This window comes from Marmota flaviventris, chromosome 13, assembly GCF_047511675.1.
Source record: "Marmota flaviventris isolate mMarFla1 chromosome 13, mMarFla1.hap1, whole genome shotgun sequence".
NCBI lineage: Eukaryota > Metazoa > Chordata > Mammalia > Rodentia > Sciuridae > Marmota > Marmota flaviventris.
Window position 1 is genome coordinate 22,126,456 of NC_092510.1, and position 22,531 is coordinate 22,148,986.

At 37.5% G+C, this 22,531-nt stretch overlaps 1 protein-coding gene across 1 annotated transcript in view; it reads right to left on the bottom strand.

The window, feature by feature from the left end:
- The window catches only part of LOC114083542 (spermatogenesis-associated protein 31D4-like), a 75,433-nt gene that overhangs the window by 7,265 nt on the left and 45,637 nt on the right, over positions 1-22,531 (bottom strand). The window contains 1 exon segment of the mRNA XM_071600385.1: positions 15,627-15,791. Coding sequence (XP_071456486.1) covers positions 15,627-15,791 — 165 coding nt within the window.

Genomic DNA, 22,531 nt, shown 5'->3' on the forward strand with positions numbered 1-22,531 from the left:
GGAAAAAAAGAACAGCTTTTCTCTTGTAAAATGATATCATGGACTAGATAAACTTACACATTAATGGGCCTAGAGTTAAAAGTAGAGGAAATTTTTGTGAAAGGCTCTTCCCAAAATGCGAATAATATTCATTTTCAGAACCTGGGTAGAAATTCCTTCAGAATTTAAAGAAACAATAGAATAGGTACAAATCTATCTATCTATCTATCTATCTATCTATCTATCTATCTATCTATCTATCTATCTCCACCAACCATAAATTCCACTGATAATGAGAGGCAAGTCTTCATTGCACTTATTCTTTTTACGATGACATCAACTATAGATAATATATTTGTTTTTCCAACTTAGAAAGCTTTCCAACTTTCATAACCACCCTGTGAAGTAAGCAGGGTAGGTATTATGCCCACTTTCTCATTGAATGAAACTAAAGCTAAGTGGCTTTTCTAGTTCGCACAGTAGTAAGCAGCAGAATCCCAATAAATTCCTCACATTCCCAATGCATCTATTTTAAACAATGTTACTAACTAGTTTCTAAAAATACAATATGCTCTGAACCAAAAATTAAAGCAATTACATGGCTAAGAATGTGTACTTTTTTCATTAAATGGTGGTAATTTTCGGAAAAAAAGGAACACTATATTTGGTGCCCTATCACCTCTCATTTTTCTTTTCCACTCTTAGCATTAGTGCCTTTAGAGTTGTTTATATCCCCCTCTGAAATGCTGCTTTGAAGAACTGTGTTACATATCACTCCCAGTAAGGCATAAGTAATTAATAAAAGTTAAAATGTTCATTCCTCCCAGGACTACATTTCACACTTCTTTCCAACTCCCATGCCCCCTCCCTTCTTCTCCCTCCCCTTTTCCCCCTTTGCCCTATCTAGAGTTCATCTAATCCTCCCATCTCCCTCCCTTGCAGCATATTATAAATCAGCATCCTTAAATTAGTGAAAACATTCAGCATTTGGTTTTCTGGAATTAGCTAACTTTAGTTAGCATTATCTTCTCCAACTCCATCCATTTACCTGCAAATGCCATGATTTTATTCTCTTTTAATGCTGAGTAATATTCCATTGTGTATATACACCGCTTTATCCATTCATCTATTGAAGGGCATCTAGTTTGGTTCCACAGTTTAGCTATTGTGAACTGTGCTGCTATAAACATTTATGTGGCTGTGTCCCTGTAAAGTATGCTGTTTTTAAGTCCTTTGGGTATAGACTGAGAAGTGGGATAGCTAGGTCAAATGGTGGTTTTATTCCCAATTTTCCAAGGATTCTCCATACTGCTTTCCATATGGGCTGCACCAATTTGCAGTCCCACCAGCAATGTATGAGTGTGCCTTATTCCCCACATCCTCGACAACTCTTATTATTGTTTATATTCTTAATAGCTGCCATTCTGACTGGAGTGAGATGAAATCTTAGTTTTAATTTGCATTTCTCTAATGGCTAGAGATGTTGAACAATTTTTTTTTCATATATTTGTTGATTGATTTTATTTCATCATCTGTGAAGTGTCTGTTCATTTCCTTGGCCCATTGATTGGTTGTGTTATTTGTTTTTTTGGTGTTAAGATTTTTGAGTTCTTCATATATCCTAGATATTAGTGCTCTATCTGATGTGCATTTGGTAAAAATTTGTTCCCAGGCTCTCTGTCTCACTGATTGTTTTGTTGTTGTTGTTGTTGAGATGAAGCTTTTTAGTTTGAATCCCTCCCATTTATTGATTCTTTATATTAATTCGTGTGCTATAGGAGTCTTATTAAGGAAGTCAAGGTCCTATATGACATGATGGAGATTGGAGCCTACTTTTTCTTCTAATAGGCGCAGTGTCTCTGGTTTAATTCCTAGGTTCTCAATCCACTTTGAATTGAGTTTTGTGCATGGTGAGAGATAGTGGTTTAATTTCATTTTGTTGCATATGGATTTCCAGTTTTCCCAGCACCATTTGTTGAAGAGGCTATCTTTTCTCCAATGTATATTTTTGGTGCCTTTGTCTAATATAAGACAATTGTAATTTTGTGGGTTAGTCTCTGTGTCCTCTATTCTGTACCATTGGTCTACCAGTCTGTTTTGGTGCCAATACCATGCTATTTTTGTTACTATTGCTCTGTAGTATAGTTTAAGGTCTGGTATAATGATGCCATCTGCTTCACTTTTCTTGCTAAGGATCGATTTAGCTATTCTGGGGCTCTTATTTTTCTAGATGAATTTCATGACTGCTTTTTTATTTCTATAATGAATGTCATTGGGATTTTGATTGTAATTACATTAAATCTGTATAGTACTTTTGGTGGTATGGTCATTTTGACAATATTAATTCTGCCTAAGAACAAGGTAGATCTTTCCATATTCTAAAGTCTTCTTTAATTTCTTTTTTTAGCATTCTGTAATCTTCATTATATGGATCTTTCACCTCTTTTCTTAAGTTGATTCCCAAGTATTTTATTTTTCCTGAGGTTATTGTAAATGGGGTAGTTTTCCTTATTTCCTTTCTGATGATTTGTCACTGAAATACAGAAATGCATGATTTATTGGTGTTGATTTTATATTCTGCTACTTTGCTGAATTCATTTACTAGTTCTAGAAGTTTTCTGGTGGGAATTTTAGGGTCTTCTAGGTATAGAATCATATCATCAACAAATAGTGCCAACTTGAGTTTTTCTATTCCTATGTGTATCACTTTAATTTCTTTCATTTGTCTAATTGCTCTGGCCAGTGTTTCAAGAACTATGTTAAATAGAAGTGATGAAAGTAGGCACCCCTATCTTCTTCCAGGTTTTAGAGGGAATGCCTTCAATTTTTCTACATTTAGAATGATGTTTACCTGGGGCTTAGCATAGATAGCCTTTATGATGTTGAGCCGTGTGCCTGTTATCCCTAATTTTTTTGAGTGTTTTGAACATGAAGCAGTGCTCTAATTTGTCAAATGCTTTTTTTGCATCTGTTGAGATGATCATATAGTTCTTATCTTTAAGTTTATTGATATCATGGATCACATTTATTGATTTTCTTATGTTGAACCAAACTTGCATCCCTTTGATATGTTTTGTATTTTGATATGTTTTTGTATTTGATTTGCCAGAATTTTATTGTGAATTTTTGCATCTAACTTCATTAGAGATATTGGTCAGAAGTTTTCTTTCTTTAATGTGTCTTTGCCTGGTTTTGGAATCAGGATGATATTGGCCTAATAGAATGAGTTTGGAATTTCCACCTCTTTTTCTATTTCCTGAAGTAATTTGAGGAGTACTGCTATTAGTTCTTCTTTAAAGGTCTTGTAGAACTCAGCTGTGTATCCATCTGGCCCTGGGCTTTTCTTGGTTGGTAGGCTTCTGATGGCATCTTCAATTTAATTGCTTGAAACTGACCTGTTTAAATCATGTATATCTTCCTGATTCAATTTGGGCAAATCATATGACTCTAGAAATTTGTCAATTCCTTTGATATTTGCCATTTTATTGGAGTATAAGTTTTCAAAATAATTTCTAATTATCTTCTGTATTTCTGTAGTGTCTGTTGTGATATTTTCTTTTACGTCATGTGCATTAGTAATTTGAGTTTTCTCTCTCCTTGTCTTTGTTAGCATGCCTAAGTGTTTGTCAATTTTATTTATTTTTGCAAATAACCAACTTTTTATTGTCAATTTCTTCAATTGTTTCTTTTGTTTCAATTTCATTGATTTCAGCTCTGATTTTAATTATTTCCTGTCTTCTGCTGCTTTTGGTGTTTATAAGTTCTTCTTTTTCTAGGGTTTGAGATGTAATGTTAGGACATTTATTTGTTGAATTTTTCTTCTTTGAAGGAATGAACTCCATGAAATGAACTTTCCTTTTAGTACTGCCTTCATAATGTCCCAGATTTCAATATTTTGAATCTGTGTTCTCATTCACCTCTAAAATTTTTCTAATATCCTCCTTGATGTCTTCTGCAACCCATTGTTCACTCAGTAACATATTATTTAGTCTCCAGATGTTGGAGTGGATTTTATTTCTTATTTTATCATTGATTTCTAATTGCATTCCATTATTATCTGATAGAACGCAGGGCAGTATCTCTATATTTTTTTTATATTTGCTAAGAGTTGCTTTGTGGCATAGTATATGTTCTATTTTAGAGAAGGATCCATGTGCTGCTGAGAAGAAATTGTATTCTCTAATTAAAGGAGGAAATATTCTATATATGTCAGTTAAGTCTAAGTTATTGATTGTATTATTGAGTTCTATAGCTTCTTTGTGCAGCTTTTGTTTGGAAGATCTATCTAGTGATGAAAGAGGTTTGTTAAAGACACCCAAAATTATTGTGTTGTGGTCTGTTTGACTCTTGAACTTCAGTTTGTTTGATGAATGTGGACACTCAATAGTTTGGAGCATATATATTTATAATTGTTAGGTCTTGTTGGTGTATGGTTCCCTTTAGTGTATATAATATCCTTCTTTTTCCTTTTTGATTGACTATAGCTTGAAGTCTACTTTATTTGATATGAGGATGGAAACCCCTGCTTGCTTCCACAGTCCATGTGAGTGGTATGATTTTTTTCCAATCATTCACCTTCAGTTTGTGGATGTCTTTTCCTATGAGTATCTTGGCAGCAGCATATTGTTGGGTCTTTTTTTTTATGCAATCTGATATGTCTTTTGATTGGTGAGTTTAGGCCATTAACATTCAGGGTTATTATTGAGACAAGATTTGTATTCCCAGCCATTTTTATTTATTTTTGGCATTTAATTTGACTTGGTTTCTCCTCTGATTAGATTTTCCTTTAGTGTAATCCCTCCTTCTGATGATTTTCTTTCTTTTTTTTTTTTAAGAGAGAGAGAGAGAGAATTTTTTAATCTTTATTTTTTTAGTTTTCGGCAGACACAACATCTTTATTTGTATGTGGTGCTGAGGATCGAACCCGGGCCACATGCATGCCAGGCGAGCATGATATGGCTTGAGCCACATCCCCAGCCCCTTCTGATGATTTTCATCATTGTGTTTTATTTCCTCTTCTTGGAATATTTTGCTGAGGATGTTCTGTAGTGAAGGCTTTCTAGTTGTAAATTCTTTTAACATTTGTTTATCATGGAAAGTGTTTATTTCATCTTCAAATCTAAAGCTTAGTTTTGCTGGATATAAGATTCTTGGTTGCAATCCTTTTTCTTTAAGAGCTTGGTATATATTGTTCCATAGTCTCTTGGCTTTGAGGCTCTGGGTTGAAAAATCTGTGGAGATACAAATTGGTCTCCCCCTATATGTGATCTGATTCCTCTCTCTTGGGGCTTTTAAGATTCTATCCTTATTTTGTATGCTAGACATTTTCATTATAATGTGCTTTGGTGTAGATCTGTTGTAATTTTGTACATTTGGTGTCCTGTAAGCCTCTTGTATTTGGTTTTCCAATTCATCCTTCATGCTTGGGAAATTTTCTGATATTATCTCATTGAAGGGATTATGCATTCCTTTAGTTTGAAACTCTGTGACTTCCTCTATCCCAGTAACTCTTAGATTTGTTCTTTCGATGCTATCCCATAATTCTCAGATCATCTGCTCATGGATACTTATCATCTTCACTGTGTGTTCAGTTGTATTTTCCAGATTGTATACTCTGTCTTTATTATCTGATATTCTGTCTTCCAAGTGATCTAGTCTGTTAGTGATGCTTTCTATTGAGTTTTTTATTTGATTTATTGTTTCCTTCATTTCAAGGAGTTCTGTCTTTTTTTTTTTTAAGAATCTCTCTCTCTCTCTCTCTCTCTCTCTCTCTCTCTTTTTGCTACTTGTATTTGCTCCCTTATCTTTTTGTTGGTGTGATCAATGAATGCCTGTTTTTGCTCCTTTATCTGTTTATTGGTCTCATTCATGGTTGCCTGTATTTGCTCTCTTATCTCTTTGTTGGAGTGATCAATTTTTACCTATATTTGCCCATTTAGGTCATTCTTTAATTCACATATCATTTTAATTAGGAACATTCTGAACTCCTTTTCTGGGCTATCAGGTGTTGGTGGTATGGATGTACCCAAGCTTACCCTGGGCCCTGGCTCCCTCACAGGTCATCGAGGCTGTTCTGGGCAAGGCCTGAGCTCTGGTGGGTGTCTGCCAGAGGCTGGATGGACCCAGGCCTACCCTGGGCCCTGGCTCACGCCCAAGTTGGCAAGGCAGATCTGGGCCAGGTCTGAGCCCTGGTAGGGCTGTGTCAGTGGCTAGATGGACTCAGACCTACCCAGGCCCTGGCTCTTGTGCAGGTTGGCAAGGTGGTACTAGGCTGAGCCTGAGCTCTGACAGTGGGTGGAGCTGGTCCTGGGATGAGTCTGAGTTCTGGTGGGTGGCTTAAGGCTTATGTTTTGTATATCTTTGCTTTGTGTCTCATTTTTCCATTGGCTCACTTTTGGATTCTACCCTAGTATCAGTCCACAGAGGATGAAGAAGGGAGACAACCACTTCCATCTCACCTCCACTCCATCCTCACACCAGCTGGGTTAATTCTCTGCCTAGTACTCATGTGCATTGCTCTATTACTCTGCTTACATGTTGCTTTATGGTTATCTATTTCTATGAAGTCCCTCTGGGGTTAGCTGCTTTAGATCAGAGACTAAACATTAGGTATTGTTGTGCAGTAGATACTGTTGAGGCCCACCTGTGTCCCCTGTGTCATTCTAGTGTACTTACACCCCAGATAGCAATGGGTGTTGCTTGTTAATTTTATACCTCAAATCTCCCCAGAGGGATTTTTCTTGCCTGATAGCAGACACCTGGTCTGGAGAAGCTTAAGAGTTTACATTAGCTTCCACCCATCCTCCCCCACAGAGCCCATAACTGTGTAATAGCAGGTGTATCAGCCCAGCACTCTTGCAAATGGGGAGGATAATCTGGTAAAATTCACTCTCCACAGGGCCCTAAGAAATCACATCATTGCCTCGCTTCTTTACCTAAGCTTTTCTGTCTCCCCCCGCCTTTACAGTGTTCCCTCACTCTATCACTTACCTAAACATTCACATCTTGCTTTCTGCTTTCAGGGAGCATAATAACCTAAGACACTTCATGACTAGCATTAACACCTGGGGAAATTCTCTAAGAAACAACATATTGAAAAAATGATTATGTAGATGTTAGAGAGTCATAAAATCAATTATCAAAGACGTAGCCAGGTCTTTACAAGGACTAAATTGATATTAAAAGGAACTTCATCCTTTGATAAACTAAAAACTTGAGCACAGGGAGAAAATATTGGGGTGGAGATTCTAAAACAGGGGCACAAGACAGTGGGTTTGCTCACAGAAATGAGGGAAGAAGCTAATGATTAGAACTGAGAAATGATGCCTACTGTGTGCCTAGTACTATGTAAATCACTTTGAGTGGCACAAACAGACTAAGATCACTTTAAGTTCTCATCACTGGAGCAGGTTTCCTTAAATTCTCTCAAGCTTGACTGGCTACAGAGCTGGGGATGAGATGAGTTTGCAAAACTGGATTATGAGATTGGTTCAGTGGAATTTTGGTGAACAGTGCACTGATGGAAGGGCTGCCTTTGTAGACCTGACATCTTGTGATAGTATCCTGGAGATTTTAAGAGAATGGCCCTATGAAGCCAGCATAGGAAGAATTGCAAAATGAGAGACAAATTCATGCCATGGTATTTCTATCACAGAGGGTTCTTTGTTGTGATTTTGATGGTTCTTATCAATCTTTGCAGCCGTTTTGGGGTCAAACAGATGGTAGATGAGGGATGAAGCAAGTAGTAAAGTTTAAGCTGCAAAAGGCGCTTCCTAGAATGACAATTCATAAACTTTGTTTTCCCCTAAAGTATCATATCTTTTCAGGAAAAAGAGGAGGGAGTCCATCAGAATCAGAAATCCTGTGTTTCATTCAGGTGTATGGTAGCAAACATAACTGAGTTCTTTTCTTTATCTTTGCTACTCCCAAGACAAAGGACCAGACTTGTTTGTGAATTTAATTATATAATTTATTTATATTTATTATTTATAAGACTATAATATAGATTTTATTTATAAATAAAATTATATATATTTAAGTGTATCTGAAATACAAGAAACTGTAATTGCTATAATGCAGTCTGAAACCAGTGTATGTTGGTGTCCTCTAAGCTCCTCCAACTCTTGCTATCTATCATTAAGGATCTCTCAGGTTTCCAGTTTTATATCATAAAGACAGAAAATTTGTATAAAGAGAATAATCTAGACTCAAATCCTGCCTCTGATAATAAATTCTATTTGATTTGGAGTAAATTACTCTTCTTTTCTGAACCTGTTTCCCCAAATGTAAAATAGGGGTGGAGGTTAGGGAGGCTTTAATAGAAATCTCAAAGGATATTGTAAGAATTCAGGGGGCTCATATATGTGAAAGTAACTGGCTGTGGTTTGGTCAACTGTTTTTCTACATTGTCTCACTTTTGCCTGCATTTGCATATTGGGGCTTAGGGGTGGCCTCAGAAAATGACTGCTAGCAACAGTCATGGTGGCTCATTCATATGCAAGGACCCAGCAAGGGCCAAGGGAAGTTTTTAGAACCATGATACAAAAGTCCCAAGCTTCACTCTAATTGGACACCCCAAATTCAATTTCGGTAGCTGGGGAAATGTTATTCTCTGATTGGCTTAGATCCATACCATCACTGTGACAAGGAAATAGAATTGTTCTAAGTGGTTTAGAGTAATTAGGGCCCTCCTTTGGATCTGAAGATGAGACCAATACATCGCAAGCATCGTGGTAGTCACTCAAGGAGGTTGAAATGGATGTTAGAGAGACAACTTCTATGACTTCTACAACAAATAAACAATTTTAAACAATTTATTAGTGTTTCTAAGTGTCTTTATTTCCCTTTTGAAGTCACTAGTTAATTCACTACACTGAATTGACGCAGAGATACAGTTGGTATATGGGGAGACTGGTGTCTTATTCCCAAACCAGGTAGTTACCAAAGTTCACAATCTTGGAGCTTGAGAGGGATAGGGAAGGAAAGAAAAGAACAAAAGAACAGACTGCCCATCCTTCTGCTGCCAAACCCTGAACTTAGAAGTCATAATTTAGCTGGGAGTGGAAGAGGCTTGGAGGAAACTTAACTAGTATGCAGGATGGAAGGATTTTTATATTGAATTCAGCTTTCTTACACAGTAAAACATTTAATACTATCCCCAAATTACCCTACCTAAGCTGTTTTCAAGAAGTAAGAAAGAAAAGTTCAAAAGGACATTATTTTAACCTAGTTGTGGATTTTTTTTAAGTTTTACATTACATTTTTAAAATGAAGTAAAAAACCTATTTAAACCAGCTTATTTAATGTCTTGTGAGAAGCAGTCTAGAAAGACTTCAAGGTGGAAGAAGGCATTTAACCCTATCTTCAAAGGATAACTTGGTTTTAGTTTTGACAGGAAATATGGGGAGGGGATGGATGAGATAGCAATTATCCACCTGCAGGTGTCCATCTCTTATATTGTCAGGGTAGACAACTGGTCTCCTCAAGAACACATGTAACCAGGCTTCCCAGCTGTCAGTCAATGGTTTTGATGAGAGACTTGCATAGTTTCCTTGCCATCTGCTCTTGCCACAGCTGCTAATATGAACATTCCTTCCCAAAGAAGAAACAGTTATATTTCATAGCTGGTTGGTGAGAAGGGTATGAATGGGAATATTAGACACTGGACATCCAGCAACAGAAAGATAGCTTGTAGCTATAGAACATTGGTGGCATAGGTCTGGCAGGGAGTTTTGATGCTTATCCTATTACTCTGAGCCACAACCTTTAATAACCTTTCTGAATATCTAGTTTAGTAAGAGCTGATATCCATGTCTGTTTCCTGTGTCTTTTAAAACTGCTGCTTAGTGATTTTTCATGCCCAGACCTGATGACATGTGGGGAACAATATTATCTTTCACTAGGTTGAATTGGAACATGTGGATACTTTGTCAGGACCTTGCAAACAGGAAGGGCTATAGGTCACGAGTATTATATCACCTTTACTTCTCACTTAACCTACTGTGTGTATCTAGAGGCACTTCTCAGCTTGTGTAGCCACTGAGAGAGAGGGGTCAGCACCACAAAGGACACCAACACCACTGGCTTGTGTCTGTTTTCAGAGTCAACATTACTCAGTCACAGTTCCCATTCTCTGAACGAATACCTCATGGTTGACATGGAGCCCTGCAGCCCGTTTCCTTCTCCCATTGAGAGGAAGAGGAACTTTCCCTGGGTGAGGGTAAGTCAGTCACTTCATTCTAGAAGTCTGCTTCTGAGGAACAAAGTAGCACCAATTCTATGTATGCTGGGAAATGGGTTGGGTCAGGGCCACAGTGAGCCATAAACTATGTTTTAGTAAATATATTTTTTTGCAGCCAGAAATCAGTTTCTCCTGGAAATTTCAGTAGAACAAATTATTTCTAAGATGACATGGCAAAGCAATAATGTTGTTAAGACATGTCCTGTTCAATATGGTAACCACTAGCCATAGTGGCTATTTAAAATTAAGTTTAAATCCATTAAAGTTTGAATTCTAATTCCTCAATCACACTAACCAGATTCCAGTCCCTAGTGGCCTCATGTGGCTGATGGCTGCCATATTGGAATCTGAGACTGAGAACATTTCCATTATTACAGAATGTCCTGTTGGAAAGTGATGTTTTTATTACATCATAATTAAGTTGGTGGTTATAAAAAATTCTCCACTTTCTTGGCATGGTGTCAACATGCCTGTTATTCCTATTACTTGGGAGGCTGAAGTAGGAGGACAGCAAGTTAAAGGCCTTCCACAGCAACTTAGTGAGAACCTGCCTCAAAATAAAAAGAAAAAAATTAAAAGGAATGAGGATGTAGCTCGGTAGTAGAGCACTCCTGGGTTCAATGCTCAGGACAAAAAAAAAGTATCTCTACACTGATTATCCTCTATCTGCCTCAGCATTTCCCCACCCTCTTTGTTTCCTTTTCTATAGTTCTTTTATTTTGATACAGCTATAGTATAGTGTCCATTTCAACACAAAAGTTATATATGTACTTTTTAAGACAATGTGGAGGTTTTTGTAGGGTTTGAATGAAAGGACTTACTTCAGGGAAGCATCTTACCACAATGCTTGCTGCATATCTAGTTTAGTAAGAGCTGATACCCATGTCTGTTTCCTGTGTCTTTTAAAACTGCTGCTTCGTGATTTTTCATGCCCAGACCTGATAACACTAGGGAACAATATTATCTTTCACTAGGTTGAATTGGAACATGTGGATAATTTGTCAGGTACTTGCAAAAGGAAGGGCTTCCAGTACCCCACTCTGGAAGCTGTGGCTGTGTGGCCTCAAATTTTTTATCAGAGAAACCACGAAGGACCCTGCATCCTCCTACATACATAAATGGGCTGGGGGGATTCCCATAAACCAGCCTTGTGTCAATTGATCAGAACGTCCCCTCTGTATCCAGCCCAAATGGCTATAGACCTACCTTTATGGATCAACCTGAAATAATGTCATTAGCATATGCTGCACCAGGCTTTCTTCCACAAGGATGACACAGGGTCCTAGGAGAGGAGAGAGAAGGGAAAGAGGGATGATGAGATCCTGCCACAATATTTCAGTTTGGGTGTCTTGAAGAACATCTACTGAATACTTGCTATCAACCCACTAACAAAAATGCAAGAAGAAAGAACCTCATGCTGGTGGAGCATATCCAAAATTCAGGAAATCCTAGCTTCTGCTCTCTAAGGACAATTGTTTGGTAATTGTTTCACTTTTCTTCTCCTGAAGTTTCTTGTTTTGTTTTTTGGTATCAGGGATTGAACCCAGAGGTGCTTAACCACTGAGCTGCATCTCAAAATATTTTGAGGCAGGGGCTCAATAAATTGCTGAGTCTGGCTTTGAACTTGCAATCCTCCTGCCTCAGCCTCCTGAGTCACTGTGATTACAGGCGTGTGCTATGGGCTTGCTCTGCTGCAGTTTCTTAGAACATGATAAGAGTGTTTGCTTGTCTAGCTGCTGAGCAGAATGCTTTCCCCATGAAAAAATGTTTGGGTAGTCACAGCTGGTCACACTATGATTTGGCTCAAATCCCAGCCCTCAAGAACTAACTAGAGTACATCCTAGTAACTGACATATTTTTTTCACCCTAGGCAAATCTTTTAAAACAATCAAATAATACTTAAGTGCAGCAGACAAATGCCAACCTGAGCAGAAATAATGATTTGGAAAGCTCCACTACTGAATTGTTTCCACCAATAAGAGACAAGCATACTACATATAGATGGGGAAGAAATGATTTATTAGAAATAATTCCAGAGTGAACCATTCCTTCCCTAAAATTAGAAGAGTGTTTGTTCACAGATGGCAGTGAGCATCCTGTGGAAACTCTGCTTCCCTGCAATCTGGATCAAAGAATTCTGTTTTCTATGCACACTTAGTTCCTAACCTTCTCACCACCATATATATATATATATATATATATATATATATATATATATATATATATATATATATATATCTCCCCACTATATGCCACTAGGACCTGGAAAATGGAAGTTTCTAATGGAATAATGTGAAGAGTACAGAGGAAAACTTGCCCAGCCTCCCATGACATCCTGAAGGTTCCCAAAGCAGCTTTCATATTCCCCATAATATAACCTTTCAAGGAAAAGGTGTTCTAAAAGTGTTTTTATATTGTAGTGTGAGTTAGTTGCTGCTGTCTCTCACAAGGGTATTTATATTCCAAGTAATATTATGAACTGGAAATTTCTCTCCTATGGAAAAAATTCTTGACTTAAGGCTGAGGTGAGGGTGATCTTTTTGGAACAGAGGACCTGACATCTTACACTTCCCAGTATGTAGATTTTTAATGATGAAACCAAATAAAACTAAGAAAATGCATGTTTATATTCATGGAGCCAAGTAACTTCAGCTTATTAATAAGAATTGGAGATTTGCCTCACCAAATGACAGTGACACAGCACTACCAAACAACGTGGCAAGGGCTAAGACTGTGACTCTTGTGGGTTTACTGAGTGTCAGACCAAAAGCTTGTAAAATGGCATGTCACCACCATGATATTTTTTATCATTTTCATGTAAAATTTCCATTGTACTGGCTTTATACTGTTCACAACAAATACAGTTCTACATATATCTAATTTAAAAATAAATATGCAGCTTTTACTATGTACTAACACTTTTTATTCCCCAAATCAGACCTAGATACAACTACTCTAGCTCTTACAGATGAGTCTAAATGAGGAAAAGGTGGAGTGTGTGTTTCTTAAACTTTGAGATTCCTGTTTGTGCCAAAGTTCTAGATTCATAACATAGATGTTTGAGCTCTCTGCTCTAGTTATGGTGGTGACATAACTAAGTCCCCAGTTTACATTTTGGCTGGATTCCCCTTGAGTGAACAAGGGTACAACATTAGTGGGGATTCTGTGGAGTGAGGTGAATCTTAAGAGTAGTTTTGATTTGCATTTCTCTAATTACTAGAGATGTTGAACATTTTTCAAATATTTGTTGCTTGATTGTATTTCTTCTTCTGTGAAGTGTCTCTTCGGTTCCTTAGCCCATTTATCAAAGACTTAGGCATTAGAATAGAGATCCAGCACCTAATAGAAAAAAAATGTAGGCCCAAATCTTCATTGTCAGCTTAGGAACTGACTTCCTCAACTAGAATCCTAAAGTGCAAGAAATAAAATCAAGAATCAATAAATGGATTACTCATACATTGCTGGTGGGGCTGAAAATTGGTGCAACAACTATGGAAAGCAGTATGGATATTCCTTGGAAAACCTGTAATGGAACCACCATTTGACCTAGTTATCCCACTCCTCAGTCTATACTCAAAGGATTTAAAATCAAGATACTACAGTGATGCAGCCACATCAATGTTTATAGCAGCTCAGTTCACAATAGCCAAGCTATGGAACCAACCTAGATGTCTTTCAACAGATGAATGGATAAAGAAAGTGTTGTATATATACACAATGGAATATTACTCAGCCATATAGAAGAATGAAATTATGGCATTTGCGAGTAAATGGATGGAACTAGAGATTATTATATTGCGTGAAATAAGCCAATCCCCCAAAACCTGCTGAATGTTCTCTCTGATATGTGGATGAGAGGATGGAAGGGGAAGAATAGAAGAATATGAGTCTATTGGATTAGACAAAGGAGAATGAAGGGAGGGGGAGTAGGAAGGGGAAAAGGAAGGACAGTAGAATTAACTGTCATTAACATAACTTTCCTATCCTTGTATTTGAATACATCACCAGGGTAACTCCACATCATATACAGTCACAAGAATGGGATCCTGTGTATGTATGTCAAAATATGCCTATTGTCACATATATATAAAAAGAACAAATAAAAAATACATTTAATTGTTTAACCAAGTATTTTACATACTAATTTGACTGTAGATCTTATGTTAAACAACTTTTATTATCCCAAGGGACATACTGTGATCTGCTCACTTGGCCCTAACCATCTCAGCCTCCTTAATCACTTTTATTAATAATTCAGGATTTCAAAGTTTGCATTGGAGGAAGTATGTTCCAGATTATTAGAGAACTGTTCTTATTAATACATGCACACAGTAACACAGAAAACAGACCTATAAACAGAATATTAAAATAAAATAGAATAAATGCATAAAGACCAGGGACCATAGATAATCTTACTCTACTGAGATAATTCTCCCCCAAATCGCTAACAGAAGTTGTACAAATGTACAGGTCCCTATTTCACAGTCAGGGAAGACTATACTAGGAGGATTCCCCATGAGTGCTAAAATGAGTCTCACCTCACCCAAGTGTTACCTCTTGAAGTTAGTGAAGGCTAATTGTTCCCACTGGTCCAGCCAGGGCCTAAAGTTGAGCTGGGTCAGTGTTGTCTACATCAATCCTGAATTCCCATCTGATGGCTCAATAAAGGATAAAGCTTTGAGGGATGAGGAATCTGTCATCCAGCACACATGTATTATCCTCCAGGATCGCTTCCTAGAGTGGATTCCTTGTTCTTAACCCTAAATGTGAAGGAGGAATTCGAGCAAAGAACATCTTCCATGTAAAGCTCTAGGCTCTGCACTGTCTCATTCCTCCTAAGGAGCTGCGTCTCTCTGCATGCAAGATCTGCTTTCTGGATCTGTTTATGGTAACCAGGCTGCAGGAGAAATTAATAGATTCCACACCGTGGGGTACAGTGGTATGGGGTGAATTTTTCAAAGGACAATACTGCCCCCCAGTGGAACACTCACAAAACCGCGACGTTTCTAATTAGGTGAATAGAGGCCGCTCTTCACCTTTACTTGTTTGGGAGTCGCCAGGAAGGAAACCGGGAAGCAGGGTAGAGAATCTTTTTTACCATTGTAGGATCCTGAGAAAAAGGAATGGACGAGCAGTTCTTGCTAACCTCTCAATGTGAAAACAGCCCCTGATTAAATCCACATTCCAGGTCCTTGCCAAGGAGGTTCTGATTTGGCAGAGTGAGATACTGGGGAGAGATATTGGGGTGTTCCGTGTTTCTACCCAGCGTCATTGGGATCATTTGGTAAACGGGGACACTCTGGGCTGGGAAGCGGCTCCTTGCTTCCTTAGGAGCACCCAGATGTCGCCCCTTTGCTCTAAGTTTATGCAGCCTCTGCGGCAGCGCCTCAATGCAGCCACTGCGGACCCGCCCACTCGCAGCGGATCTGCCACGCCCCCCTCGGTTTCCATGGCGACCTGACCCTGCACCTTCCCTAAGCCGCCAAGATTTCCAGGACTTGGGGCCAGGCTGGCTTCAGCATCCTTGGCGTCGATGAGAGAGTTGCTCCTGCCCTGGCGACCACAGCTAGATCTGGAATTGGGGATTTTCGTTCAGGGCAGGTTAAGAGGTAACTTTATTATTAATATCTGTTTAAATATTTTGCTTATTAGTTTGAGTACTTGTTGAGATTTAATGGTTTTGTTTCTGACATGTCCTATTGGTACCTTTTTTTCTATTATTTTACCTTCAGCTTCAATTGTTTTGGATAGAGAGATTGATACCTGGCTAAGAGAAGACGAAAGGTCTACCCGTCCAGCAATTTACCTTTGCTCTGTGATCTATCTTCCTATGGGGGACAAGGGCACTCAGGTATGTAGCATATGTCATTAGCCACAATAAGGAGGTCCCCAGTTGTGGACAACCAGAGACATGAAAAATTGTGCTCTATTTGTGTAATATGAATTGAATTGCATTCTGCTGTCACATATAACAAATAGAATGAATTTTAAAAATATAAGAAAAGAACAGTTAAAAAAAAGGAAATGTGAGTCAAGTGAGAAAAAAATATTTTATCTGCTTGACATTTGCTAAAAGGAATCTAACATTTTCCTCCTGAATGATAAATGACTCAGATACTTCTAAATACTTATATTTCTAGATTTTTATATTCTGACTGCTCTGCTGATGACAATGTAACTGATTAATTGAAACCAAGGTATTAATGTGTTTTTTTAAGTGCTTACACTAATTCTGATATGTGTTTCTTTATTAGTCAATAGTTTTTAAATTAAATACGCTTAGTGAAGATGTTTTAATGAAATTACTCTTAAATTGGAATTTTATAAGTTGAATCACAGATTTCCTTTGCTTTAGAGTGATATTTGGTTGTTAAATAACTGTGATGGTATATGGGAAAATGCAGTTTTAATGATCTAGTCAAAGGGAAATTTATTTCTGTAAACAAATTGCATTTGAGGTGGAATCAGTGACAGGGGATTAGTTTGAGTTCACCTGCTGGTTGTCAAAGATTCTGGCTTTTGTAAATTTTCATGGCAAAATTTGAAGCTAGTAACTAACTCCCTGCGTTAGTTAGACAGGCTGCGTGGCTGGAGGCAGCAGACATGGTGTCTCAGACACAATGCAGCTGTGTTTGAGATGCCAAGCACCTTGTTGTATCTAGTGAGCAGGACTCCTGTGCTTGCATCCTGCTGATGAGGCCAAATATTTTGAGCAATTGCATGGTTACTGGGCAGTCAAGGGGAATGTGCTGTCATCTCTGAGCAACACGGCAGTGTCCTTCATCAGAGATGGAATTCTGACTTTGGGGAGATTTTGAATGGTGGAAACGAGAAAGAAGGAACTTGTGTTTTCTGTTTCCAAATGGAGATAAAGATAGAGAAGTCAGTTTGCATAATACTACCAAAATTGTCTTTCTTTCTTTCCCTTCCTATCTTCTACATATGATGGAAAATATATGACCCTTGACTTTCCAAGTTCAGCTAATTTTGCTTAATAAGATGCTCTTTGTTTCTATTCACTTTTCCTACAAGTGATGTAATTTCATTGTTTTTGTATGGGATGAATAAAAACTCATTTTGTATATATACCACATTTCTTTATCAATTCATCTATTGATGAACATCTAGGCTGGTTCTGTAATATTTGCTATTGTGGATTATGCCACTATAAACATGGGTATGTGCATATCACTATATTATGCTGACATTGCTGTGCCATGGGGTGGTTCCATTCCTAATTTTTTGAGGAACTTCCGTACTGATTGCCCTAGTGGCTGTACTAGTCTGCAGTCCCACCAATAATGTACAAGTGTACCTTTTCCTCACATACTCATCAGCATTTATTTTTTGTATTCTTGATGATTACTATTCTAACTCAAGTGAGATGAACTCTCAGTGTAGTTTTAATTTGCATTTTCCTTTGTTTTTGAATAAAAGAAGTATTATTTTATTGCTGCTTAAAAATTATTCATTTATATATATGCCTATAATTACAATCACTTATACATATGAATGTTATTTATAAGAATGTTGACATTCTATACTGTCACTCAAGATATACTACCAACATGCACTATTTTTTAATTGATTTTTTAAAAATAAATGACATTGGAATACATTTCAATTCTTATTACACATATACAGCACAATTTTTCATATCTCTGGGTGTATATAAAGTATGTTGACACTAATTCGTGTCTTCATACATGTACTTTGGATAATGATGTCCATTGCATTCCACCATCCTTGCTAATCCTCTGCCCCCTCCCTTCTCCTCCCACTCCTCTGCACTATCTAGAGTTCATCTATCCCTCCTATGAATCTATCTCTACCCCACTATGAATCAGCCTCCTTGTATCAGAGAAAACATTCAGCATTTTTTTTTGGGGGGGGGATTGGCTGACTTTACTTAGCATTATCTTTTCCAACGCCATCCATTTACCTGCAAATGCTATGATTTTATTCTCTTTTATTGCTGAGTGATATTCCATTGTGTATATATGTCACTTTTTTATCCATTCATCTACTGAAGGGCATCTAGGTTGGTTCCACAGATTAGCTATTGTGAATTGTGCTGCTATAAACATTGATGTGGCTATATCCCTGTAGTATGCTGTTTTTAAGTCCTTTGGGTATAGACCGAGGAGAGGGATAGTGGTCAAATGGTGGTTCCATTCCCAGATTTCCAAGGAATCTCCATACTGCTTTCCTTATTGGCTGCACCAATTTGTAGTCCCACCAGCAATGTATGAGTGTATCTTTTCCCCACATCCTCTCCAACACTTATTGTTGTTTGTCTTCATAATAGCTGCCATTGTAACTGGAGTGAGATGAAATCTTAGAATGGTTTTGATTTGCATTACTCTAATTGCTAGAGATGATGAACATTTTTTCATATATTTGTTGATTGATTGTATATTCTCTTCTGAGAAGTGTCTGTTCAGGTCCTTGGTCCATTTATTGATTGGATTGATTGCTAAATATGTTAAATATTTTTTTCATATATCTGTTGGTCATTTGCACTTCTTTTAAGAAATGTCTGTTTAGTTCATCTGTCCATTTATTGACTGAGTTATTTGCAGTTTTATTGTTAAGTTTTTGAGTTATTTATATATCCTGGATATTAATCCTCTACCTAGAAGAGTAGTTGGCAAAGATTTTCTTCTTTTCTATATGAACTCTCTTCACACTACTGTTTCCTTTGCTATGCAATTTCACTTAGTCTTTTGCTTTGTTTCATTAATAATTAAACTAATATATTAAGATTTCTGATATTTTGTATTATATTATTTATTTTGTTCTTTAAGGATTTTCTTTATTTCTATAGATGAATTGCTTTTCTGATGAATTAAGCAATAATTTAAGATACAGCAATTAAAGTGTATGTTCATATCTTCAGTTTTTTTCCTCCACATTTCAGACTGTCTTTAAAATCATCTAGGTTATTTGTGTGAAGAACTATCTTATGATACTTTCCTGTAGAATCTCAGCTTGGATTCTAGAACAATGGTGTCTACTAGAACATCCTATAATGGTAGAAATACTAATCTATATCTATGAAATGCAACTAAGTAACTGAACTTTTAATTAAGTGTCAACAGTGCTATGGTGTGGATAAATATCCCCTAACGGCCCATTTGTTAAAGGCTTAGTTGCCTGCCTGTGGTGCTATTGGAAGGTGGTGGAATCTTTAGGCAGTGGTAGGACCTAGTGGAGGAAATAATGTCAATGGAGGTGTTTCCTTAAAGGGATATTGGGACCTCATCTCCACCCACCCTCTCTGTTTGCTTCCTGGCTGCCAGAAGTTAAACAGTTTCCTCTCCCATGTATTCCTACCATGATGTACTGCCTCATTGTGGGACAGACACCAGGGCCAAGTGGCCATGGACTAAATTCTATGAAACTTTAAGCCAAAATAAACCTTTCTTCCTTATTAGTTGTTCAAGATATTTTGTTACACTAAGGGAAAACTGACTAACGTGGCCATGTCTACTGTATTCGGCAACTCAGCTATAAAGACATGACAAAAGCCAGCATGTGAGTTTTTCCTTGAATTTAAACCAGAAGTTTAAATTCTAGTCAATAATCATTGTTTGTCTTTAGATTTTAACTGACTTTTGCAATGTCATAGTGACAAAAAAAAGTTGACAGGAATATTAGTTTGTTTTGCCTTTAGTCATGAAGTGAGAAGGTACTTGAACATTAGTTTTCTTACATGACTTGAATCAAATATGGTTTTGTTTAGGTAACAAATAATAGCATTAGAATCTATAGTTATTTGGAGGCATATCTTATTTCTCCTGGTCTCATCTCTTTCCTGACTAGGATATTGTGTCCACAAAAGTACCTTGCATGAAAGAATTGCCTCTGGTTACCAGGCTGCTGCAGGAACTGAAACTACTTTTAGGTAACCCTTTAAGTACCATCTCCTCCATGACACCAATGTCATAGGACAGATCAAGGAGTTAAACCTCAGGAGCCTGCCTTAGCTGCAGGGACAATTATTGCCTTCCTCCAATCTCTTTTTCTTCTTAAAATCCACCTCTTGTTTTTATTTTAAATCTGTTTTATGTCTGACACTGCTTACTCTTTAAGATCTGTGGTCTGATTTATTACATATGGTGACTTCACACAAATCCTTCTCAAGACTCCAAGATTTTCCCCCATTCTGGTGTCTCCCCTATATGACTGGATTAAGTATAGCAAAGTGCTCAGAAATTTTATTCCTACATACAGTTGACATTTTCTCCCTGTAATTCTACTGATGGTACCACTTCATCTCTTGGAATCACATAAAACAATTCTATCCTTCTCTTTAATTGGGTGTTCTTCGTGTGTTGAGGACAACTCTTGTCTCATGTTAGCTTTCTCTTGGATGAAAAACCCTGGTTTCCCAGCACTTTATAAAGCTCGGACTTTTGTCATCTTGGACATATGTCTCCTGATGCTCTCTCACTTGTTTGCCAAGTTCTAGTATCTTTCTCTAATTTACTTCATCAAAGTATGGTGTACTTGTGAGTAAAAGCAGTGTCTAATAATGACAGATAAAAGGCACAAAGAGGAACCACTCAGGGCAAACCAATACAAAAAAAATGCTAATCCTGTCAAAATCTTACTTGAGCATTTTATATAACCAGCCAGGTAGGTTCTGATCAAAAGAGCTACACATGTGCTCTTACTTACTGAGATCTGAATGCTTTACTTCTGTTAGTGCAGCCGAAGCCTAAGTGTAGTCATAGGTGAGTGCTCCCCTTGAATGCTTGCCTGCATTTCCATTTTGGTAAGTGTTTTAGTCAGCTTGGTTGCTACATGACCAAAAAGACATGACAAGAACAATTAGAAGCAGAAAGTTTATTCTGGGGTTCATGGTTTCAGAGATTTCAGTCCATAGATAGCTGACTCAAATCCTCCTGGCAGAATATCATGGCAGAAGCGGGTAGCAAAGGGAAACAGCTGAAAACATGGCACCAGGAAGCAGAGAAAGAGCTCCACTCAACAAGAAAAAATATATATTCTAAAGGCACACCCCCAGGGACCCAGCTATGTCCTCCAGCTACACCCTGCCTGCCTACAGTTAGCAGCCAGTTAATCCCCATCAGAGGATTAATGCACTAATTAGGTTGAGGCTCTCATAACCTAATGATTTCACCTGTAAACCCTCTTGCATTGTCTCACATGAACTTTTAGAGGACATCTAATACCTAAATCATAGCAGTGTGTTTCAACTTTTCTTTGAGGAAACATTCCTCCCTCAATTGAGGTGCATCCTGATTTCACAGATGGACCCATGTCCCACATCTGGCCAATCAAGCAACATTTCTACCTACCTTACAGTGACTGCCTTCAGCTGAGCAAGACATTAGAAAAACACTGATCACAATGCCTACCTAGCACACTAACACAAAAAAATGCCAACTCTTCACTATCACTTAGAAGCATTTTTCATAGTAACACAAGAAAGGAAACAACACAAATGTCCATTTGCTCATAATTTGGATGCATAACATGTGGTTATCTATTTTATAAACATGGAGGAACCTTAAAAACATCATGCTATGTCAAAGAACCCCATTACAAAACAATACATTCCATAATTCATTTATATAAAATGTCCTGAATAGGCAAATTTATATAGACAGAAAGAAGTTGCCTAGTTCTGAGGGTGAATATGAGAAATACAGATTACTACTAAAGGATATGGAGCTTCTTTGGGGAAAATGATGTTCTAAATATCCTAAAATTGATTATGGTGATAGTTGGATAACTGAAAATATTAAAAACCTCTGAAGTGTACACTTCAAATAGGTGAGCTGTATGATGTCAATAAAGCTATTACAATAGAAAAGAAACACAGAAGGACTTACATCCAACATTTGAATACTTATTTACAAAATGTTGATGGCTTCAACATCTCATGGACTTTTAAAGCAATCCTGGAAAGAAGTTGATATTGCTAGATAAAGTTGGAGAAAATAAGACCTAAAGACTGTAAGTGATTTGCTCGAGACATTGGATTGTTTGTGGTAGAGCCAGGAGATGTCAGCCTCTGCTCCCTGTGGTCAAGTTTAGTGTTATCTGCTCACTCCTTGTTTACTTAGCCTCAACCACCTTATTTAGGGAACTGTACATATAATTCTGATTTTGTGCCAGTCCCTGTTCTAAGCCCTTCAGATATATTAGCTAATTAAATCCCCACAATAACCCTCTGAAGAAGTGAAACCCTCCTTCTGGCTGAAGAAGTAGAAGCAGGGAATGTAACTTTCCCAGATCATACAGCGAGTACCTGACAAAACTAAATTTGAACCTAGACCA